Source organism: Chiroxiphia lanceolata, chromosome 25, assembly GCF_009829145.1.
Source record: "Chiroxiphia lanceolata isolate bChiLan1 chromosome 25, bChiLan1.pri, whole genome shotgun sequence".
Classification (NCBI taxonomy): Eukaryota; Metazoa; Chordata; class Aves; order Passeriformes; family Pipridae; genus Chiroxiphia; species Chiroxiphia lanceolata.
This window is the reverse complement of record NC_045661.1, coordinates 5647023-5671649: the sequence shown is the minus strand read 5'-3', so window position 1 is coordinate 5671649 and position 24627 is coordinate 5647023. Positions and strand designations below refer to the sequence as shown.

The 24627-nt window shown below is 50.4% G+C and overlaps 1 protein-coding gene across 1 annotated transcript in view; it reads left to right on the top strand.

Moving 5' to 3' along the window:
• The window catches only part of PPP1R12B (protein phosphatase 1 regulatory subunit 12B), a 131607-nt gene extending 107996 nt beyond the window's left edge, over positions 1 to 23611 (top strand). The window contains 6 exon segments of the mRNA XM_032710404.1: positions 7976 to 7992; positions 8488 to 8635; positions 9216 to 9320; positions 9601 to 9654; positions 10737 to 10787; positions 20444 to 23611. Coding sequence (XP_032566295.1) covers positions 7976 to 7992; positions 8488 to 8635; positions 9216 to 9320; positions 9601 to 9654; positions 10737 to 10787; positions 20444 to 20530 — 462 coding nt within the window. The 3' untranslated portion in view covers positions 20531 to 23611.
• The last annotated feature ends 1016 nt before the right edge of the window (positions 23612 to 24627 follow it).

Here is a 24627-nt window from a genome sequence, read left to right as displayed (position 1 = left end):
GAGGGGCAGCAGAGGGACAGCTCTGATCTCTGCTCTGTGTGAGCAGTGACAGGACCTGAGGGAACAGCTGGAACTGTGTCAGGGGAGGGTTAGGCTGGAAATCAGGAAAATATTCTTCTCCCAGGGGGAGGTTGGGCACTGAGCAGGCTTCCCAGGGCAGTGGTCACACTCCCAAACCTGCCAAGGAGCTCAAGGGGTGTTTGGACAATGCTCTCAGGCACATGGTGGGCTTTTTGGGATGTCTGTGAAGGGCCAGGAGTTGGACTTGATCCTTGTGGATCCCTTCCAGCTCAGGAAGGTTGTCCTTTCAGACTCACTGTGCATCAGCCAGGCCCAGCACTGGAGCTTGTGGAGGTGTAGGAGCTACATAACTTTCCATATAGAGGGAAGGAACCTCAAACCAGCTGGCTTTATTTTACATCTAATTTCTAAAATAAACAGAACTCACCAGGAGGATATTTGCCAGCACAAGAATAAAATTTGAGGGCTTCCTAAAACTTCCCCTCATGCTTAAGGGAGGGCAGGGTTGGAGCTGTGCCCCACGATATCATTACATGGTGGTTAATTAATCGTAGGCATTGATCAGGGTCTCTGAGGCAAAACACACCAGAATTAATTCCTCAACAATTCCCCTAAAATAGTGCACACTGTCCTGAGATTGGCCAGTTGGAGATAAAGAAGCCAAAAATGTTCCCAAAGCATCTAATTTTTTCTCATTTTTAAATATTTTCTTTAAAAATGTAAATAGTGGGGGTTTGTGCCTTCACTGGCTCCAATCTCAGACGTAGAATGCAATTGGAAGCAATTAGGGCAGTTTGTGCATTGGCAGGAGCAGTGGCCGATCCCACTTTTGGCACTGCAGTTCAGGGCTGCATTTTATCGAAACCTTCCGGGAGGAATTTGGTTTTAATTATCCTTCACTGAGCTCCCAAGCAGCTGCAAAAGTTTCTGAGTTTCTTAGGGAAGGCTCCTGCCCTCCACAATCCGAGCACATTTTTAAAATCAGTCCCGGATGGCTTTTCTGGCACTGGGCAGCATCCTGGTGCTTCAGGCAAGTGGAGGCGTGGCCAGTGCCCAGCTGTGCCTTTTCCCTGGGACTGACCTATGTCAGCACCCTGAAAATTCCTGGAAATGTTCAAGGCCAGGTTGGATGGGGCTTGGAGCACCTGGAAGGTGTCCCTGCCCATGGCAGGGGGTGGAACAAGATGAGCTTTAAGGTCTCTTCCAACCCAAACCATCCTGTGATTCCATTATTCTGTGGTGCTCTTTGCCCTTTTTCTTGGGTCCCATCTCAGACCCAGATGTTCTGCCAGCCCACCTGGGTTGAATCATTTGTGAGCTGGCAAAATGAGTGACACCCCTTCGATGTTCCCCACCACCCCAGCACTACCCAGACCTGCTGCCCACCATGAGATGGATGGGAGAGAAGGTGGTGGAATCTCTCCAGTGAGAGCTCTAAGAGCCAAGGATTATCAGAAGCTTGTGAGCCTGCCTGCAAGTGCTCTGTGCTTTTTAGTCTTCCTCTAAAAGTCATCCCCTTGGGTGTCTCGGAGGAGCGCCGGGGGCTCAGCGCCAGCTGCCATGCTGGTTTCCGAATCAGGACATCCACCTCCAGCACTGTGTGTTCCCTGGGGTCCTCCCCCCCACCCCAAACCCTGCAGTGCTCTGACCCTGTTTAGATTGTGGAAGGATAATTTCACAACCCGACGCTTCCCTGACTCTTAATGTTTCTAGTCAGATTTTGATCCCAAGGGAAATGAAGGAGTCTGGGCAAAACTGACAGTGCTGCTCCAAATTTGCCAGGGGAAGAAAGAAAACCCAAGGTATTTGTTGATGATGATTTGATGATGACTGCAGTGGATACAGCAGTTACTCAGCATCCCCTTTTTAACCTTGACAAGAAAAAATCACAAAGGAAGAGCCCTTTCTTGCACCAGCTTAGTCAAGTGCACATGTGGTGCCTCAGCTCTTCATTCCCTCTGTTCAGCCCCAACTTCTCTTCCCAGCAATGAAGGGGGAGAGTTCTATCCTTCGCCTTCTCACTCTGATCTCAGAATTTCTAGCTCTGGGATAGCACGTCCAAGCAAACACAACCTCCTTCATCAATTCCACAGGGAGCCAACGCTGCCAGAGTTTGAATGAATATTTCATGGATGTTTTCGGATGGGGCAGTGCAGGGAGGAGTGATGGTGGCTGTGCTGACAGTGCAGGTGTGGTTGGAAGCACATGGTGAGGTTTTCCAAGGGTTCTATGGCCAAACACAGGGCAGAACTGAGCGGGAAAGAAGCTGTTTGTTGCTCAAAATATGTCTCCAGTGTGACATCCCTGTGGCCTCTGCAGATTTGTGTCTCTGAGCAAATGGCAGGGATGTCTCAGTTAAGCACCTCGTCAGTGTTTCAGAGAATCGTGGAATCACAGAATCATTGAGGTTGGAAAAGCCCTCTAAGATCATCGAGTCCAACTGTTGTCTCACCACCACTGTGTTCGCCACTAAACCATGTCCCCAAATGCCACGTCCACATTTTTTTTGAGCAATTCCAGGGATGGTGACTCCACCTCTTCCCTGGTATAGGTGTAGGTCAGGCCTGTGCCTGACCACTCTTTCAGAAAAGAAATTTTCCCTAATATCCAACCTGAACCTCCCCTGGTGCAACTTGAGGCCATTTCCTCTTGTCCCATCCCTTGTTCCCTGGGAGCAGAGCCTGACTCCTGCCCAGCTCCCCCCTCCTGTCAGGGAGTTGCAGAGAGTCAGAAGGTCCCCCTGAGCCTCCTTTTCTCCAGGCTGAGCCCCCCCAGCTCCCTCAGCCACTCCTGGTGCTCCAGCCCCTTCCCCAGCCCCCTTCCCTTCTCTGGACCTGCTCCAGCCCCTCAATGTCTTTCTGGTCATGAGGGGCCCAGAACTGACCCCAGGATTTGAGATGGGTCCTCAGCAGTGCCCGTCATGGGGCACTGCCCTGGTTGTGCTGCCACACCAGTGATGGTACAAGCCAGGTGTCACTGGCCTTCTTGCCCACCTGGGCACATGCTGACTTGTAGTTTTTTGCACGTAGGCCTCACACTTTTCCTCTCGGACTCCTCCTGCCACCCTCAGGAGCAGGAGATTTTAGTTGTCATTCTGTTTAACTCATTTCCTCACGCTTCAGAGCCTCTCTTTGTGCTGAGAACTGCTGCTTTCCACATCACCTCTTTTAGCTGGGACCTTTTTTAGAAGATGCAGAATGGAGCCTGTATTTTTCATTCAGCATCTCTCCTCCATCATTATTTTAAAAAGCCCCCAAACCACCTGAGTAAGCTGCTCTTTGAAATACCAGCACAAACACTGGCATTTTTGCAAAACCCAGAAAAATCTTGATCCCGAAACCAATTTAAAACAAAATAAATAAATCGTACCTCCTTCCCTGAAGGCAGCAGCAAGTGGAAGAAGGATCTGCTGATGAAAACTCTTCTGCAGCTTCCATTATGGTAGGGGCACGCCAGCAGCTGCTGTCACATCCCCTCAGGCTCTGCCTTCCACACCTCAGTCTCTCAAACTTAATCATCTTTTTCTCAAAAATGCCACTTTTAACTGAAATAACAGGGAGAGAGGCCCAAAAGCTGAAAGGTGAGCGATGGACACCAGTTTCCCCAACGGCTGCGATCACATCAATTCCCGTGGTTCCTTGCTGTTTCTGGAAGGCACTGGAGTCGTTTGTTGGCAGAGATGAGCTTAAAGGGAGATAAAGTCATAGGGAGAGAAATCCCTGAGCACTAAGGAACACCCAGGTTTTGTTTGGAGCTGCCCCAGTGTGACTACAGGGGCTGGAGCATGTCCAGAGAAGGGAACAGAGCTGGGGAAGGGGCTGGAGCAGCAGGAGCAGCTGAGGGAGCTGGGGGGGCTCAGCCTGGAGAAAAGGAGGCTCAGGGGAGACCTTCTTACTCTCTGCAAGTCCCTGACAGGAGGGGGGAGCCAGATGGGGATGCTGTGCTCCCAGGGAACAAGGGACAGGACAAGAGGAAATGGCATGAAGTTGCACCAGGTGAGGTTTAGATTGGATATTTTGGAAAATTTCTTCCCTGAAAGGATGGTCAGGCCCTGGCACAGGCTGCCCGGGGCAGTGGTGGAGTTACCATCCCTGGATGTGTTCAGAAAGCAAGTGGATGTGACACCTGGGAACAGGATTGGACTCAGTGATCCAAGAGGGCTTTTCCAACCTGAGTGATGCTGTGATTCCATGTTTCCAGGTCACTGCAGGGTGGCTCTGCTCAATGCTGGAAGCAGCACAGGAATGATGCGGGTCCTCCCCTCTCATCTGGCACTTTGCTTCCCTTTAGACACGTAGAGACAGTCCCAGTCTGAACAAGTCCATCTCAGTAACCATCACAGGAAGGTTGTAAATACAGTAATCCTGGGTTTGTCCCCTTTTTGCTGTATATGTTTAAAGTGATTCCTTTCTTGATTCCTTTGCAGAATCCCACCCTGCTCCCCTGCCTATGGAAATTTTAGTTTCTTTGGAGGAAAAAACGGAACAAAAGTGGTTTTTCCTTGTGCTGCAAGTGGCCAGGCTGGTGAGGGCACCTGCTCGGGTTCAGTGCCTGGTTTCCACGTGGCCTTGCTCAGCCACGTGGGGATTTCCAGCACTGTTCAAATCCATTGGCAGGTGTGTTTGTTGAAATAAATTCAGGCTTGCTATGGAGTGGATTACTTACCCAGCCATTTGTCATCCTAACAAAAGTCACCATTGAAGGGGATTAGCATAAAGTGCACAAATAACTTTCAACAAGAGGCTCGTTAATCACTGCCTAATTCCCTTCTCCCAGTCTTCAGGGAAGGTTGGGTCATTGGGCCAGAATTCAAAAGGAGCTGTCAGGCTGCTGAGGGGTTTAAGAAGCAAATGTTGAAAGCTCAGCTAATAAAGCACCATGGTAAGATCAGCGTGTGCATGGCTGAAAACAGGAAATCTTTTCGTAGAACCCAGACTGGTTTGGGTTGGAAGGGACCTTAAAGTTCATCTCATTCTATTCCCCTACCATGGAGTTCCACTATCCCAGGTTGCTCCAAACCTTGTCCAACCTGGCCTTGGACACTTCCAGGGATGGGGCAGCCACAGCTTCTCTGGGCAACCTGTGCCAGGGCCTCCCCACCCTCACAGGGAAGAATTTCTTCCCAGTATCCCATCTAACCCTGCCCTCTGGCAGTGGGAATCCATTCACCCTTGTCCTGTCACTCCATCCCTTGTCCAAAGTCCTTCTCCAGCTCTCCTGGAGTCCCTTTAGGCACTGAAAGGGGCTCTAAGGTCTCCTTGAAGCCTTCTCTTCCATGGCCAGTACACCCTCAGCTCTCCCAGCCTGGCTCCAGAGCAGAGGGGCTTCCACTCTCAGAGTATCTCTGGACTTGCTCCAACAGCTCCACATCTTTCTTCTATTGGGATCCCAGAGCTGGAGGCAGCTCTGCAGGTGGGGTCTCACCTCAGCAGGGCAGAGGGGCAGAATCCCCCCCTCTCCTTCTGCCCACACTGTGGAATGAGCCCAGGATGTGGTTGGATTTATGGTCTGTCTTTGTAACAACAGCCCCGTGCTGGAGACCAACTGTACAGAAACTGTGTCCCAACTTGCTGCCTCTGAGCTTCATCCAGAGCGTGGCCCAAGCCATGACTGTTGGGACAAGCACTCCCATGTCCCTGTCACGACATGAGGCAGTTGCCAGGCACTGAGTCCCCTGAGATGCTTCCCAGACAGAATCTGACGTGGCTTGTGGAGGTGCAGTGCAGCTTAGCCGTGGTGGAAGGTCATCTGCTGTCTTCCTTGGGAGGTTTTTTCACCTGTAAGATGCAAAGAAGAGAGAGGGTCAGAGCAAATAAAATAATCCTGGGCTGGGACGAACTCAGGGTTTTAGTGACAGTGTCTACAGGGTGGGGCTGGCACTGTACCCACCCAAGAGCCCGGCTGAGGGTGGCCCTAAGGGCACAGCTCAAGGGAGAACGTGTTGATCCATAGCAGGGCTTGCTTGTCCTTTTGAGCTTTGCACACAGGAGCTTTGCTGAGTGTGTTGTCCATCCACAAGGTTCACTCGTGCCAGGTCCCTTCATTTAATTCCTTTGGCCCTGGGCAGCTCCCGTGTCGCGTGTCAGAGGCTGTGCTGCAGAGCCCAGGGAGTGCAGGTTCCCTGGGGACACTCCTGTCTTGAATCAGATCCAAGATGAGAGTTACATTTAGTATGGAATGGATTGAAAACTTAGTAACCAGGTACAAGTAATAAGTAGCTGGTCCCCATATCCTGACAGGCAGTGACAGGGACTTGCCCCCATGCTCCTCTGGCTTTGAGTGGAGATTTGACCGGGTCCCTTCTCCTCCATATAATGGGGTGAGTTAATTCCTCTCTCCATGGCATGTGCTCCCAGATCCGTGCCCAGGATCAGAGGCAGCAGTGCCGGGTTGGAGCAGGAGGTCTGAAGTGTTCAAGCCCTGAGGTGCCAGACAGGCAGCAAGTCTGCCCCCCAGCAAGGCATTAGCACAGGATTTACTGGTGTAGCTGGGAGAGCAAGCTCCAGCACCAGAATGTCTGGGCACTAAAAGCCTGACCCCTCGTCTGCTCTGTGGTTCCTTTGTGTTGACTTTATTAGAAAGGACATAGGGAAATGGCTGGAAGTGTCTGTGGGAGGTTTGTCAGAGCAATGATGCTGCTGATAAATCAGCAGAGGAATATTGGGCTCAATTTCTGGTTCAAGGGACTATAAAGAATTGGAATGCACCTGGAATTTGAGTAAATATCTGTCAGATAGAGAGAAACCTCATGGAGGAGGTGACTGTCCTGCAGGACAGCAATGCCATCACCACTGGATTTCTGCAATTGTGGGAAAGAATTGTCTGATCCAGAAAACTGTATTAAAACAGTGGTTTGCCACAACCAGCCGCTGTAGGATATTCATAGAATCATGGAATTATTAAGGTTGGAAAAGCCCTCTAAGATCATCAAGCCCAACCATTCCCCATGTTTGCCACTAACCCATGTCACAAGTGCCACATCACATCTTTTTTTGAACAATTCCAGGGCATCCACTGCTGTCCTGGACAGCCTGTGCCAGGGCCTGAGCACCCTCTTCATGAAGAAATTTTTCCCAATATCCAATCTAAACCTCCCCTACCACAACTTGAGGCTGTTTCCTCTTGTCCTGTCCCTTGTTCCCTGGGAGCAGAGCCTGACCCCCGCTGGCTCCACCCTCCTGTCAAGGAGTTGCAGAGCCAGAAGGTCCCCCCCAAGCCTCCTTTTCTCCAGGCTGAGCCCCCCCAGCTCCCTCAGCTGTTCCTGCTGCTCCAGCCCCTTCCCCAGCTCCATTCCCTTCTCTGGACACACTCCAGCCCCTCAATGTCCAAAGGCATTGGAGAGGTTTGGATGTTGATAGAGAAAGAAGAATGTACCACAGGCTTCAGCCAACATGTCCACCTGGTTCAAGAGTCTTCTTCCTCCCTCCTGCAGCTGCTGTTGTGTCTGTCCATGCTGTGGTGAAGCTTTACTCCAAGGAGTACTTGCCCATGGAGAGAAAAACAGTGTTTGTGATTTCCTGAATTTCAACACAAACATGCTGGGGGCTCCCTGTGTCTGTTAATCCCCCTCATGCACACCACACACAGGACAGGGATGAAAGGCAGGAAGAATAACTTCATTGAAAAAGGGAAGCAGTAGATAAGTTTGGGTTCAAAGGAAAGGATTTCAGTTGTGGAAATGAGGAATTGAAGAGCAAGGTTCAGGATTTCTTAGGGGAGCAAAAGAAAGTAAATCTTGAAATGCTTCAGAGGAACTGAGGCAGATGAAGATTCAGGCAGGGATTGGAGATTCTTAGTTTCTACTGGGAAATCTCTGAGTAGCCTGGTGTGAGCTGGGTGCTGGTATCAGAGGTGGGAAATTGCTGCTGCCTTGCATCTCTGCAGTTGTTGAACTGAACCTTTAATTCTCCTCATTATAATTCCCTTTTTCTTTCCTTTTTCTTTCCCCCTTCAGCATGAAAGACTTTCCAGGTAAGAATTTTCTTTTTTTCTTTATTTTTTCCTATGTAATATTTATTGACAGCATGTTTTTGAATGGCTTTGAAGCCAAACCCTGTCCCCTGAAGCACGGGGGAGTGCACATCTGGTCTGGTACAGGCCATTTGGGTTCTTTCCTGAGCTCAGCTGTGGGGCCAGTTTGCTTCTGTCCTCTGCTCCCTAAATTATTTAACTGCAGAGACGAAAAACCATCAGTGGCCTGTTAGAAATGGAGCCTTTTCCCACTAGGAGATAAGAGGTCCATGGGAAATCACTCTCCATGGGGGCTGGGCTGGTGCCCAGGGGATGTTTTCCTGTTGTTATTGGGTGGTGACTGTGGGTCCCAGCAGCAGATGGAGATGCTCCCACCCATCCCAGAGCCCCGGCTCAGCCGGGACTGCCACAGCCTCCAGTCCCAACCAGTTGGGTCCATGCTGGCTGTTCCAAGTTACAGCAGCTCCACGGTGCTGGATCTTCATCCTGTTCCAGGTTGGAAGCAGCTACGAACCCCAGCACCAGTGACTCGTCCTACAGCGACCGTGCCTCCAGCCGCTCCAGTGCCTACAGCCGGCGGGAGAACCGGCTCGCTGCCCTCAGCAGCCGCGCGGAGGAGGAGAGTAACAGGGACTATAAAAAAGTAGGACTTTTTAAATGTATTACTGTCATCACACACACCACAGAACCTGCCCGTTGCTGCGGAAACCTGCCCTGAGAGTCTGTGGGAAGACAAAGTTCATTTTCATTTTATCTGTTTCATGGAATCACAGAATGATTTAGGTTGGAAGAGACCTTAAAGCTCATCTCGTTCCACCCCCTGCCATGGGCAGGGACACTTTCCACTAGCCCAGGTTGCTCCAAGCCCCGTCCAACCTGGCTTTGAACACTTCCAAGGATGGGGCAGCCACTGCTTCTTGGGGCAGCCTCACCACCCTCTGAGTAAAGAATTACCTAAACTAAAAACATCCCTTTTCTTTGTCTCTTGGCTGTGTTTAAACTACCTACAAAATTCAACAGCTATTTTCTTATTTCATGCAAAAACACGAGTAAAGCATCCAGACTGGTTCTGTTTGCCCTTATTCTCATCTCCTGATGTGGGGGAGCAAATGCAACCCCACAGCTCAGTGCTGAGGGCACATGTCTGCTCAGAGCAGCACAGCAGGACAGGGTTAATTAACCAGGAGCAACCTGGGTAATTGAGCTCTTGTTTTGTGTTTCAGTTGTACGAGAGCGCTCTGTCTGAAAATCAAAAGCTGAAGTCAAAGCTGCAAGAAGCCCAGCTTGAGCTGGCTGACATCAAAGCAAAGTTGGAAAAAGCAGCCCAGGTAAGGGGAAATCCAGGTCCTGACTGGAGGAACTGAATACTGCCCATGATGAACCAACACTTGTTCCAGGATGGGAAAAGGAGGGGGGAGCTCCTGGAAGGATGCTCTTGGGAGGGAAGGTGCTATGGAAGAGACTGTTGTTTTTCACAGAAATAAGTGAGTGATTCTGTAAAGACTTGCTGCCTCCCTGGGCAGGAGCATCTGTGGGCTGTCTCAGCCTTTGTGCCGCACCCTGTGAGTGCTCTCGGATTTAATCACTTTCTATTTTTAATTTCCATAGCAGAAACAGGAGAAAACTTCTGACCGGTCCAGCATGCTGGAGATGGAGAAGAGGGTACGTGTCTCTGCTTTCTTCTGAGTCGCAGTCGTTGCCTCGTGTTGCTGTGCAGGGCAGAGTCATTTCTAGAAGGAAAGCGTTAATTAAAAGATAAGTTGTATTTTTGCCAGCTCGCAGTGATAATTGTGTTCTGACCTTTTCAGGGCCTGAGACTCTGCTGCTCTTCTTTGCACATCAGCTTCATTCTGATTTCTCTCTTTCGTTATAGGAAACTGCAGACCAACGGATTGTATCACACTAAGAGACTGTTGGTCCATTATGCTTTAGAATATTCTTGATCCTTTATAAATAAAGACTGGTTTGGCGTGGTGGGGGAACAAAGCAAAAGCCTGAAGGGCTTCTCTCAATCTCTTCATCCCCCAGCCTGGGTTGATACCAGGGGTTGCCAACCCAGGGGCAGGACCTTCCACTTGGTCTTGTTGAAGTTATGGCAACATCCAGCTTGATTTTTGTTGAATTAGGGTCACAACAGCCACAAATACAGCTTTCTGAGAGTTAGAGAGTAAAAAAGAGCCCAGCTGTTCTCAGTGAAGATGGCATTAGCTGTTTCCAGGATGGCTCATGCATTTTGCATTGATGAATCCCTGGACAAAGTATGCAGGGGACAAAAAGTGACCCAAAACTCATCATGCACAGCCATATCCAGCAGTTGCATTTTCCTCACTGTCCTGACCTTATGTCTCTTTGCAGAGGGCAAAGGAGCAGGGCAGAGAGTGTAAATCCTGTTCCTGACCCACATTTCCTATTTCTCCCTTCTCAGGGCACATCCCTGGGGTGTTGTGAGCCCCCTCATTTTGGGTAAATCATTGGAGGCATCAGATCTGCACTCTGGCACAGGCTCTAGCTGAGGGCACCACCAGCACTCACATGGCAGAGCCTACTTGTGTAATCCTCATTTTCCACAATACACCTAAGGCAGTCAGCTTTACAGCTTTGCAGCCTCTGCCTTGCTTTGGGGTGCTCTTCAGTGAATGCTCCTACAGAAATACAAGACCCTTATTTTTCTTTAAAAGAAAATATACTGTAAATTTTACTTCTCAAATCTTGTGACCCTCTTTGTTATGAATCCTTGTAAACAGGAGAAGCGAGCCCTGGAGCGGAAACTCTCTGAAATGGAGGAGGAGATGAAGGTAAGAAATAATCTTCACTGTGTCTATTCCATTTTGTATTCATGTCTTTTGGGATTGTCGCCCAGGAGGAGGATATTAAAGGTGTCCATGGGAGGGGACCCGCATTCCTTTCTGCAGTCAGGCTTCAGCGGCCCTGTTCTCCAAACCTGAAATGCTAATAAACTGTCCTGTTCTCATTCATCTGATTGCTCCTATGTTTGATTTGTTCTGCTGTTTGGTCTGAGAATGGTGAAAGCTGTTCTCCTTAAATGCCCTCCCAAACTAACCTTTTGTGGCATCGCTGAGTTCCAGTGTGCTGACCCCCTGTGCTCTGACTAGTCTGCAGCCCAAGTTAAGCCGCTGAAGTTCTCTCCGGATGGGTAAGAAGACAAAGCTGGCTTTTGAGCTCACGCACACTGGCCAGGACAAAACACAGAGTGATTGTGTCCCCAAAGCATGTCACTGGGAGGCTGTGGAGGCCTGTGATAATTTCAGCAAAGATGAATTTGCTTCCTGGTGGGATGTGCAGCATGGCTTAGTGTCACAAGCCATCGCCACCATCGTGTTCTCTCTCTCGTGGTCCTGCTTCGAGGATGGTTCTCTCCTGCCCTGGGAGCAGGGGCTGAGCACTGCAGAGCTGGAGGCAGCATCTTGCTGCCTTTGTGCACCTAAAATTTCACACTGGTTTTGCAGCATCACGTCGTGTTACGCTGTGTTTTAACGCTCATGTTCACAGAATGAATGTCCCCTTTGCTCTGTGCCCATGCTTCTGTTCTCTTTGAGCATGACCCAGGTGGGACTAAGCTGCTTTCAGAAGAACCCACCTGAGAGCTCTCCCGGTTCGCTGGTGGAAATGAGTTCCTGCCATTCTGGAGGAGGTTCCAACTTTGTGTTTCTATTTGAAGCTTTGAAAGGATCAGTGGCTTGTACTGCATCTTCTGCTGTGATTAGTAGCAGAATGATGTGGTGGAGTCTTCTGTAAAGGCTCTTGTTCCCTCACAGAGGAGAAAATAAGTGTGGATGTTCAAGCCAGGAGGGGGAGAAGAAAGGATTTGATATGCCTAAGTTCCAACCTCTTTATTCAGTGAGCAGGTAACGACCTTTATCTGCAGTGAGACCTTCCTGTAATTACAGAATTGTGGCCTTCAAGAGAAACACAGGCAGGAGCAGTTTGTATTGGTCCTTCAGCTCTCCAGATCACTGCAAACCAGCTCAGCCCATGGAGTAAGAAGACAAGGTGGTGTCCTCTAGTGGCTTCTCTGTTTGGGAACATTGATAATGGTTTGGAGAGCAATTAATGAAGGAAGGTGCCTGTAGAGACTGTTGGACACAGCCAGAACACCTCTGGTTTGGATAATCCAGAGCTGCAGAGTGATGGAAGCCAAGGTGGTGCAGAAGGAGAAGCACTCCCAGAGGTTGCACATGTTCTCACACTGCCCCAAGAGGTGTTGGCTGAAGGAGTCTGTGGTCCAGCTAAAAATGAGCTTCAGGTCCTCAGAGTGGTGCTGACTCTGCTCTCTGCACTGTTCTTGCTGCATCAAATAACCAAAGTGGTCTTTTCTTAGTGGAATAAATACATAAGAAATTGTAACATCTCTCTTCTGAGGCACTGTCGCATTTTCAGTAGTGTTTGCAAAACCTTCAGCACGTGGACACGGTGACGTCTTTTTTGACAGCCACTCAATAAAAAGGAGTATAAGATTTCTGAAGAGAGAAGTATTGAATTGGACCTGTGCATATGAAAAGCACTTTTGTGTCCACTCTCATCGTGCCTTGAAGCAGGAGAGTCAGCCCTGCTGTGTTTGCCTGCAGTGAGATAACCTCCACAGAGCATCCCTGTTAGTTCCCAGTGTGGGAATTGAGCCAGGAAAAAAATCTGTTTGTTCTGGTTGGACTTTCATACCTGCCTGAGTAGCTGTCAAGCAGAGTCAGAAGGAATAAACAAGGGATTGGAAAGGAGTAAGCAAATCCACCAGTTTCCCTGAACATGGAAGGTTATTCAGAAGTTGGAAACAACCAAACTTGCCAGATGATAAGGTCTCAGGTTGGTTGGGGGATTCTTTCCACTAGTCTTTGAATCAAACAGACCCAGCAAGGTTCACATCCAGCTACTTGATCCCGGGTAGTGTATATCCAGTTCCACACACCAGATGTCCTGGCCAGGATTCTCTTCTCCTTGTGAGGAAGAGGAGGCACAGGTGACAGAAATGCTTTGTACTTCAGGCTGTGCTTGAGGCAATGAACTTTGTTCCTGTCCTGAGTGTAACCCCTGCTAACAAAGCCATCGAGAAGTGCAGAGGAGTGGGACGGGCTCAGCAATCTCAAGAACCTTGGTGGCAGAGCTGCTCCTCAGACCTGCTCTTGCGAAGGTGACAGAGTGGTGCAGCATTTCCCTGAGCGACTGCAGAATTTAACTGGAGATCCAGAACCTTGGCTGAGACAGGAGAAAGAAAATTAACATTTGCACTGAGCTGAATTCAGTGCCAAGTGCCCAAGGTCCCAACTGAACAGAGCAATTTTTCTTGAAGGTCACAGAAGCTTCTTTATTCCATAGCAGCTCCTGGCCTTGGCCATCGTGCACGCTCCGGGCGTTTTTGTCTCCCCCAGTGTTGCAGGCACAAAATCCTTTAACTGAAGGCAAGTACAGCTGAACTGAGAGACCTGCTTTGGCTAAGCCAAGTATCAAGCAGAGTGATAAGCAATCACAGCAGTATCATCCAGATCCTGGTCTTCACTCTTGGCTTCGGTCCCAGCTTCCCAGCCTTTGCTGAGTTTCTTGGATAAATAGGAGCCTGGCCTACCTGCAGCACACGTACATTTTTACATAAATGATCCTTCCTGTGGGCTGTGCAGCGTGCTGAGGCTGAGTTGCGGCTGATGGGACCATGCTGAGGTTTCGTGCTATGTTGGTGTGGAAAAACAAAGGTGGTCTCTGAAACAATCACAATCCTTTCCACCTCGTGTAGCACAACACCTCATTTTACATATGTTGGATGTTTTCTGCCAGCTGTGAGCCCTGTGGTAAAACAGAGGATGCCTATTGTCCGTGGTATCATAGAATCATGGAATCTCTTGAGCTGGAAGGGACCCACAGAGATCATCAGTCCAACCCTTAGCCCTGCACAGGACCCCAAGAGTCACACCATGTACCTGAGAGCATTGTCCAGATACTCCTTGAGCTCTGGCAGGTTTGAGGCCGTAACCACTGCCTGAGGGAGCCTATTCCAGTGCCCAACCACCCTGTGGGAGAAGAACCTTTTCCTGATATCCAACCTAAACCTCCCTGACACAGCTCCAGCCGTTCCCTCGGGTCCTGTCACTGCTCAGAGAGAGCAGAGATCGGAGTTGCCCCTCCACTGCCCCTCATGAGGAAGCTGCAAACCCCAATGAGGTCTAATCTCAGGCTTCTCTTCTCCAGTCTGAACAGACCAAGTGACCTCAGCTGCCTTTGGTACCACCAAAAGAAGTAACTCTTCCAGTACAACCATCCTCTGGCAGCTTCTGGTGCACAGGCAGCCAGCACAGCTCGGGCGGGTGAAGGGATGGATGGATATATGGATGGATGGATGGATGGATGGATGGATGGATGGATGGATGGATGGATGGGGATGGATGTGGTGAGCACAGATCTCACTGCTGAAGCGTCCCTGCAGTTCTCCTGCAGTTTGTTGACCGTAGCTCTGTCTCAGGACCTGTTGATTTATCCACTGTCAGAATTGCATTGGTGTGTCCAAGGAGCTGCTTTGTCAGTTTGATGATCTCAGGGGGCTCAAGCCCCATACTTTGCTGGCTCCCTGCACTCCCCACCTTGCTTCTGTTGGTTTTGCAAAGCATTTCAACAGGGTGTTTTGATTCCTTCATGAGGAGCAGAGGTAGTGCTTTTGGGCAGCTAAGAATGGAGCTGAGGGATGGGGCATACACAAAGTACTTCTGTTTTGTACAGGAATGAGCCCTTGGACAAAATGTCCTGGGATGCAGCAGGTTCCTTGCCAGCTGCAGCCAGCTCTTGGTCATCATGGAATCCCAGTCTGGTTTGGGTTGGAAGGGATCTCAGAGCTAATCTTGTTGCAGCCTCTGCCATGGGCAGGGACACCTTCCACTAGCCCAGGTTGCTCCAAGCCCAGTCCAGCCTGGCCTTGGACACTTCCAGGGATGGAGCAGCCACAGCTTCTGTGGGCAACCTAAGACGTGCAGGTTGGGTGGGTGGTCATTGCAGCTTCTTTGTGATGCAGTAGATTTATTTGTGCAGCTCCTGGTTCAGGACAAACAGTGACCTCCCTTGGAGCGCTTTCTGCTAACAAAATGGCAAAAAGGAATCCCCTTCTCCAGAGACCTTTCCCTCCATTTCCTCCTGCTGCTGCGAGCTCAGAAGTCAGAGGACATGGGGAGGAGCATGGTGCTTTGTGGAGCTACTTTGGTTCAGAGCTGGGATTTTGTCACTTGAACTTACAACTCTTCGATATTTCCCTTCTTGCCTTTCCCTTGTCCCATGTTGGGGCTCCCCCCACCATGCAGGAGGGGTTCTTGTTCAGCAGGGGTTCTTGTTCTCATGGCCCTTCTGCCTGATGAGTTCTGAGTAGGAAGAAGGGTCAGGCCATGGTTCAGGAAGCAGCTCCATAGCCCTGACATCTGCTGGCACCCACGTTGGTGTAAATGTCCAGCACATGGATTAGCTTTTGCATCACTGGCAACAGTGTCATCTGTGTGGCACTGGGATGTCTGCTTGGCTTGTACCATTTCCACATTCTGCTCCCCTCATGGCTTTTCTGTTCCCTGCCTCCCATTGCCTCTATACCTGTGCAAGACCCAGTTTGTACCTGTGTCCAGTTTGTATCTGTGCCCAGTTTGTACCTCTGCAAGCCCCAGCGTGGGGCTCAATCTCTGCACTGTCCTGTGCTTACCATTGCCTTTGTCACCAGGAATGCCAGGCTGGTACATCCCTCCTGTGGGAGATGCTCTCATTCAGACTCCTCCAGCTAAAATGAGAGACTTAAGGTTCAGACTTGCCACCTCTGGAGATCAGAGATAAATTGAGCCCCAGAGAAGAGCTGAATTTGGGCAGGGGTGAAAAACCTCCCCAAACCTCAAACATTTTGACGGAACTGAGCCTTGGCAGACCCAGGAGCATCACTCAGGAACGTGGGACACAAGCAGGCACAGTACCTGTCTCAGTGATCTGCTGTGGGACAGTGACACTTGCAGATGCTTCAAGTCTGTACCTTTAGAATCTCCCATGGAGCTCTGATCACTCATTGCTCTACACAGCTGCTTTAACTTTTAGAGAAACATGAAGAAAAGAAGTTTTAAAGAAATTCTCAGTTCCCAGCAGTGCTTTCAGAGCCTGTGTAGGTGGTAAGTCAATGGTGATAGGTTTCACAGCAGTTCCCAAGTCCCGGGACTGTCTGGGTAAACTAGAATATAATCCTGCTTTTTGGTGGAAAATCACTTCATTTGACCTTTTTTAAGGCTTTGGGAGCCCCTGGAGAAAGGGAGGGTTCTCAAAACATTCTCAGTGTGTTGACAGGTTTTCCCTATCCAGCACTCACTGCTACTAATTTTTCTTTTACTCTCTTTTTTCCTTTCACTCTCTGTGGACTAAATTCACGTTTCTGTGCCCGTTTGTCTCCGTGGTGTTCTCTCTGTATTTCTCTATCCACTCCTCTCACTCTCTGCAGAATCTCCACCAGCTCAAACAGATTCACACCCTGAGGCAGATGAATGAGCAACTGCTGGCTGAGAACAGGGCTCTGACCCGGGTCGTAGCCAGACTTTCTCTGCCCACCAAGCCCTCAGAATCAGAGGAGCTGTAGCTGCTTTCCCTCCGGCTCATCTCGCCTCCCTGTTCCACTCTTCCAGGCAGGTCTCCGCTCCCTGGCCGGGCTGTTCCCTCGCCTCCCTGCTGTCCAGGGTGTCTGGTGAAGCTTGTGGCTCAAAAGCTTGTGGCAAAGAATCCTCAGAATTCCAAAAGCATGGTGCTGCTGCCATGGCAGAGCTTTGCTGGAGGCTCTGCTCATCCCACTGGCTCTCGCTCTGCTTGGCAGTGCTGCCAACCTCGCCAGCTTAGCACTGGGAAATGGCTTTGGGGTGGCTTGGCAGTGCCAGCAGCCCTATGCCCAGTACCCTGCCTCGAGATAGACCCCCAGACTCGTTTGGATTGGAAGGGACCTTAAAGCTCATCTCATTCCAGCCCCCTGCCATGGGCAGGGAGATCTTCCACTAGACCAGATTGCTCCAAGCCCCATCCAACCTGGACCCTGGACATCTGAAAATAGAGGGTTTATGCTATATGTCGGCTCATAATAGAATTCTTTTTTAATTGGACTTAGTTCAGGGAGAAGCTGGCACTCAGGAAATCAGATAATCCAAATTCAGGAAGAACAGTGTCATAAATTGGCAGGGATGTTGTGAAAAGTGCACATTTTAGACAGAAAGGGGATTTTTAGAAAAACTACAAACTGAGCTGTCCTCAGCAGTTTTTCTTGGTCACTTGAGCAAAGAGGACAAGCTCCTTCCCTCATTTTAAATGGAGATTTTTGAGTCTGAGCCAACAGGTTCAACATCCCCCCTGCCTCCTGTGGGCTGGTGCAGGATGGAGGACCCAGCAGGAGCTGGACCAGGAGTGCTTTGTGTTTCCATCTGCTGCTTTAAATCCAGTGCAGGGCAATTAGTGTTTGAAACCCAAAGATGACCCTTTCCTAAGCTTTGCCCTAGCACATCACGCAGCTAAATTACATCCCTTCCTGCTACTTCATTGGCTCTGTGCTAAAATAAAGCTGTAACTGCTCCTTTCTCGGGGCCCTGCCTGTCCTTTGCAGGTTAGTAGGGATATTCAGATCCCTTCAGACACAGAAGCACTGTGCTCCTGTGGGCTGGAAGTGGCACCACGGTATAAAAAAATCTATTCTTAGCACACAAATTATATCAAGGCTGATTAGCCATAGAAACAAACTAACCAGGGGAATTGTGGCTTCCCCTTTCCAGGAGTCTCAGCTCAAGCCCACATGTGTGTCCCAGGGGCTGGGAGAGTCGAGTGTCGTGCTGTGTGCCCTGGATTGTGCAGATGGTCAGGTGCAATGATCTCACTGCCTTTCTGTTTTAAATCTGCAAAAGTATTCTCCAACCCATCCCTGTCTCATTCCTTCTCACAAGCCATGAGTCATTCTTCTTCCCCACATACTTTGAGATCTGAGAGGGAAAACTGGGCAAAACCATTTCCAGACACAGAGAACTGATGTTTCACCACCTGCAAGTCACTCTTCTCCTCCCGGGAAGTTATCACTTCCCTTCCATCCCCCTGCTCAGGGGTGACCTGTCTGGCTGAGCTGTGGCCGGGCTCATCCTTCCCTCCTCACTCAGGTTTGCTATTCCCTGCAGTGCTCAAGCTGGGGAAGAGCCATGTGCTGCTCCACTGATTTATTTCAACTCTTTTAGTAGGTCTAACACAGGCTGTTGCTCGCACATGTAAACCCTGGCTCAGAGGTGTCTGTGGACATCACAGCTGTGCATGATGCCACCTGTTTCATATTCACCATACCCTGGTAGCAGCAGTGCTTTTCAAAGAACCCCATTTTCCCAAACCCACATAATTTCTGAGGAGCCACCTTCTCCAGTATCACAGGTAACACAGAGCCCTGCTGCTCAGACCATCCTCCAGCCCAAAACTGACTTTACACCAATCCTGCATCACTGTCAGCCCTGCCATCCCCTGGGGCTAGGCCACATCCCTCCTCACCTCACCTGAGACACCTATAAAGCTGTAGTTTCCAGCCCCAGCCCGTTCACATGTTGTTTATTTTACCCAACTTGAGGCCACTCAGCTGCAAAGGGAGGACAACCCTTGGCTCAGGAAGGGTGAAATTGTGTAGGGTTGTGTCACTTTCAGAAAGGCTCACTGGACACTGATGGAGTAGGATACAACCAGGAAACTTTTTCAGAGACACTTATTTTACATGCACTTCTACTTCTTCATTTTTAAATAATCACTGAAGTTGCCTGGAGCCCGTGCGTGAGGTACAGCTGCTGCCAGAGCTCCCGGTGAGCTGTGGACCAGGTGGGTCTCTCTGCAGTTGTTTCTTGGATCCTGTGACAGATTCTCTCTACCAAAGTGTGTGGCAGGACTTCATACCCCCCTTATCACAGCGATGGGCACTTGGCCACTCCAGGCAGGGGAGGACAAGGACTGTCCATCCACAGACTCCAGTGGGTGGTTGAGCTGTCGCAGGGCACTGGGAGGCACCGGCCTGAGCCCTGGGTGAAGCTCAGGAGGAAGCAGAAAGGTGCAGAGACAGCAAGGGCTCTGCCCTGTCTCTGAGCTCCTGAGCACTTGATGATGGCAATGCCTCTCCTTCAGCCATGAGAAATGTTGTAAGGAGCCATAAGTGCTGTTCTGGTGACAGCCCAGCTGTGGTGATGCACGTCACACCACCACTGGGTCCAGGGAGACACTTCCAGCGTCACTAGCTGGAGCTCTGGCCAGCCCAGCACATCAGTTTACCCTTTCCCCACTATCCCACCATGTGGTACCATTCCCCTCTTCCCTCTCTACAAAACCTCCTGCCTGGAGCATCCACCACCAGCACCCACAGGGATGGGGTTGGGAGTATTGGGGCCACCATGGCTTGGCCTGACTGTGAAAGGAGGGAATTGCTCCAGCACTGTCCCAGGAACTGCCTGCACTCTGTGCCAGTGGTTGTGGAGGGGCTGCAGGTGGAGGGGAGCAGGAGTTGTGGTCAGAGCTGAAACTCCAGCTTAGGAGGAAGGAGAAGATTTAGTGCAGATTTGGGGTTTGGGGGAATTCCTCCAAGATTCACCTTGGCAGAGAGAAGTCATGGCTGAGCTTATACTGGTGCTGTTCATGCCTGTGTGTGACCCTGCTGTCCCCCAGTGTGCTCCAGCAGGTCACCCTGTGGTCTGCTGGCACCTGTGGTGGGAGTGCCCCCTTGTCTGTCACACCAGGACGGGGGTAGGGAGTCTCCTCCTGGTGCCCCGATGGCCAGGAACAGTCCACTGAAGGTCACCCGCCTGCAGCATGGGGAGCATGGGAAGTTGGAGGGTTTATGCCAATTAGAAATGCTGGAAGGGTCTTGTTGGAGTTATTTCTTCTCTATTTCCAAAGTGCTCAGCCTTTTGTCTGTGTTGTAACCCTTGGTTGAGCTCCCAGGAGGTACCTCCAGTGTCAGTGTGTTCTACCAGTCCTCTGGCCTCAGCACGTGTTACACACCTGCGGGGTCCCAAGGAGATTTGGGGGTATTCTAAAGAGATTTTGCAGGGTCCAGTCCTAAGTGAGAATTTCAGACCTTTGTTTTCCTCTCTAGTCCTGGCAAAATGGAAAAAACCAAAGCAGGAAAACCAGCTTTATCATTTTGTGCTGAGCTCTAATTAGCCTCTGGGCACAGGTTTGGGGTGAAACAGCTCAGAAGTGGTTCCTGCCCTCCCAGCCTGGTGCTGACCTGCTGCTGGGGCCGTGGCATTGCTTTGCACCATGGACTTCCAGGCTCAGGGCCCCCTGGCTCTGCTGTGCTCGAGTCCCCTCTCACCCCTCCACGCCTGGCAGCCAGCTTGTAAAAGCTCTGGAAATGCTCCAGAGAAATGGAACTGTGCTGGGTGGAGGGGATGCAACGTCCCCTCTGGTCCATCTGAGCTGAGCTCTGATCCCACCTTGTCTTTGCTCTCTGCAGATTTTGACAGAGCTGAAGTCGGACAACCAAAGGCTGAAGGATGAGAATGGAGCCCTCATTCGTGTCATCAGCAAACTCTCCAAATAGGAATCCTGAGCAAAGGCAGGATGAGGAGGGGCCCTACACCAGCTGCCAACCCCACCACAAGCCCTCCCCCCCACTTTCCCATCTGTCATGTACAGCAAGTGTTTCAGCCATGGGATCAATGTCACACTGCCTTGCCCTGCCCTTTGCTGTACATTCCCTTTCTACCCCTATTTTCCTCCAACACACCCCTGCCATTTTATATTTTTAATTTAAGCATGTTGTGGTATCTCGGACATTTTATTCAAGGAGAAATGTGAGGACTGGGTTTGAGCTGCCAAAACTTCTGCCAGAAGCCCAGTATTTGGTGTCGGACTCTGACCTGGAGTGGGAAGCTCCTGCTGTAAAAAGTGACACCTCAAAAACTAATCCAGCACATCCAAGCCCTGTACAGGTGGGAAATGTGAACCCAGGCTGGGACTCTGAGGATGCACATCAACCCACTGAGATGTGGGACTGGCTAAATGTGATGCTGTGAAAGCCTCCTGGGCTCATGTCTGTCACAGGCTGCTTTGCACAGAGACTTTCTCCTCCTCTTGCCCCAGTAGACCCAGTCCTTTATTTAAGATTTTGAACCTGTTCGTTAACATCAGCACTGACACTTGGCATCAGACCCTTATCCCTCACCCTCCCTTTCACCCAGCCTGGGTGATTCCATGTCACCTTCTGTTCTTCCAGGGCTCCTGTCTGTAATTAGTAGCACCCAGTTGCACCTGGACTCTTGCTCCTTGGGACAGGAGGTATCTTCTGAGCTTTCTGAAGGACAAGCTTGAACCCTTAGAGACCCTCTGCTGCTTTTACCCACCCTCACAGGGAGCTGTGCCCACACCAGAAACCAGCCTCCCTGTCCTAACAGCCATCTGGGACGTTCTGCTGTCTCCATGAAGGCAGAGCCCTGTAGTGGAGTCTGGTCTGGTATTTTGGGTGCCTCACTTGGATTTGCAGCAGAATTTGTAGAGAGGGGAAATGCCAGAGTCCTGTTCCCACCCACCCTTCTGTTGGTGAAGCAGCTTGGCACAGCTGGATTCCGAGGCAGAGGACCATGGAGCGGTGATCACTTGTCCTCCCACACACCTTGGAAAGGTGAGGGTGCGTCGGTGTCAGACAGACAAGGAGCTGCTGGTGACTGAATCACTGTGATGAAAGTCTCCTAACCTGTCAAAAGCTTGTGATAAGCCTTGACCTTGAAGGAAACCTCTAAAAATACCCCTCTTTAATCTTACATGCACTCAGAACAGCTTGGAATTGTTCTCCCCATGGGCATTGGCTCCTCTGTCCATGCTGTGGGACCTGTCATCAGGTCTGTTCAGCTTCCCCTTAACTGACTCCTCTGGAACAATACCTTCCCTCTCAGAGACATCTTGCTGTATCCAAACCACTCTCCCATCTACATCCTTCCATATTTGTCCTTTTATTCCCTTTGTCCTTGGACTCCCAGCTCCATCTGGCCAAGGGTTCAGTCTCAGTCACTGAACCTGGAGGTGGCCATGAAGCAGCTCTGCCCACGTTCCCAGGCAGCTCTGCTATGGGAGAGAGAGATGAGATACTTGAGCAGAATACTTGAGCTTGCTCAACAGGGTAAAATTTATCAGGCAATCCTGGGCTTTTTGGAACCTTTTGCTGGTTATTGCCTCAGAAAGCATCTTTATTTTTCTCTCCCTTGGGTTTTTTTCTGTTTGGGTTCCCCCCCACCCAGTTCTCCATCTTTCCCCCTTCCCCTCCCTGTCCTGCCTGTTTCCACCTCTCTTGCTCTTCCTAGAGCTGCCATCTGTCCCCAGGCAGCTCTGGCCAGAGGTTCCTCTTCAGCCGGTGGAGCCGTTTGCATGGCGTTAGGTGCCGTTTCTCCTGGTACACTGAGGCCCTTCCTCTGCTGCTGAGCTTTGGGAGGAAGAGACCAAAGCTGGTAAAGGCATCAGGGTTTCTGCAGAGCACTGCCTAAGCCAGGCGTCCTTTTTATATTCCTTGATTTTAACCCTGCTCTATTTAACAGCTTTAAGCCTTGAGATCCGGTCAACGCTTCCCCTGCACGCCATTCCCTCTTGGTGCACTCTTTATGTGAGTACTTCTGCCGTTCTTGATGTTTTTCTCTCTTGGTGACCTGCTCCTCACTCCAGCCTCGGGCTCTTGGCTCTGATCAGGAGATCAGGAGCCCAGTCCCTTGTGTGCCGTGCGGAGGAGAAGATGCTCACCAGCTGATGGTGAGGATGAGAGTTCACACTAAAGATCCTGTTCTTCTCACAGGGCGGGTTCCTGGCAGCAGGAAGAAGCCTGGTGTCTGTTTTAGGGAGAGGGTTCAACCCAATCTGGCAAACCCATCCCACACTGATGCTTTGCCCCTTCCTAGCAGGACACTCACTGTGGTTTTTTCCTAAGGAACAATATGGGAAGGCTGTGGGAGGCTCGTTCCTCTGACTGGCACCTTGCAAAGCCAGACTGCTTTAGCTGAAGTGTCTGCTTAGCACTGGATTCCCCCCTGAGCCCCAGCCAGGGGGGAGGGCCCCCACAGCTCAGTGTCCCTGATCAGCCAAAGCTGTGAGCGTTCCCCAGTGACGGTGCAATTGCAAACCAAATTCTTGAGAATTCATTTTTTTTTGGTCTCACTTCATGCCTGACATAACCAGTGCACTGAGGAGGTGACACACAGGACACCTTGAGCCCTGCGTGTGGGACAGGGTGCAGAGCGAGCAGGTTTTAAAACTGATCCCTCTTGGAACCAGAGCATTTGTGAGAAGTGGTTTCCCTTAGGGAACACGAGTTGTTTTTTTTTTCTAAGCAGTTGCTTGGGGTGAATTCATTTTTATTGCTTGGGGTGAACCCGCCTGTTGTGGCTGCAAGTTTTATGATGGCTCTTTGTAAATAAACTCCTTGGAGAAGCAGGACTGGCTGACGAGATGGGGAGAGAATGTATTTTTATGCAACTTTTGAGTGGCCTTTCAAACCCTGAGATGAATGATTTGTTTTACTGGTTGTTGTTATATAGTATTATAAGTGTGTTTGAAAGTTTGGGAATAATATTCACAGCTATGATGCTTGTAAACACAACAGTATTTATAAATGAATAAAATAAGAGTTGATAAAATAGAAGCTTTGACCTTGCTTCCGTCTTTCTGGAATTATAAGTTATTTGGACTAAAATTCCGTGTTTCTCCCAAAATTCTCGTGGCATAACAGTGTCCATCATCCATAAAAGCACAAATGCTACAGCAGCAGCTACAACACAGGTGCCTGTTCAGGGGAAGCTGAAATGAAGGAACTGGGATGCATATCCCTGAAAGCCTCTCACCAGTGGGAAGGCAAAAGGGAGAGGGTCCCATCTGCTCCTTGGAACCACACTGGGGGTCAGGACCATCTCCCCCATTCTGCCAAGTCCTGTGTTTGCTCTTCTCAGGAGTTTGGCCAGGACAACGTGTGGCAAAGACACAAGCAGGTGATGGTGTCACATCTGGGACCCTCTGTCCCAGGTGAGGCTGCTGGAAACCTGCATGTGTTCCAGACTTCAGAGGTGGTTGGAGCAGGTTGAGCTCTTCCCTTGGGATCTGGGGGTGTCCGGTGCTTCTGCAAAGCAGGGCAGGACCTAAACATGACTGTAGGGACCAGACTCTGCCGGGGGGGAAGAATTTGGTGGGGACCACCTGTGCCCAATGTCTGGGCCAGCCACACTCAGCCAAGGGCCAGGGCTCAAGGCTGAGAACAAGTCACAGGGAGCTGGTGGAGCTCAGCCTGGAGAAAAGGAGGGTCAGGGGGGACCTTCTCACTCTCTGCAACTCCTGACAGGGGGGGAGCTGGAGTGGTCAGGCTCTGCTCCCAGGGAACAAGGGGCAGGACAGAGGAAATGGCCTCAAGCTGTGCCAGGGAGGTTTAGGTTGGATATTGGGAAAAATGTCTTCACTGAAAGGCTGTTTGGGCCCTGGCACAGCTGCCCAGGGTAGTGGAGTCACCATCCCTGGAAGTGTTCAGAAAACATGTGGATGTAACACTTGGGGACATGGTTAGTGGTGAACATGGCAGTGCTGGGGGGAGTGGTTGGACTCAATGATCTTAGAGGGCTTTTCCAACCTCAGTGATTCCATATTTCAGGGGACCTGGGCACTCATGGGGTT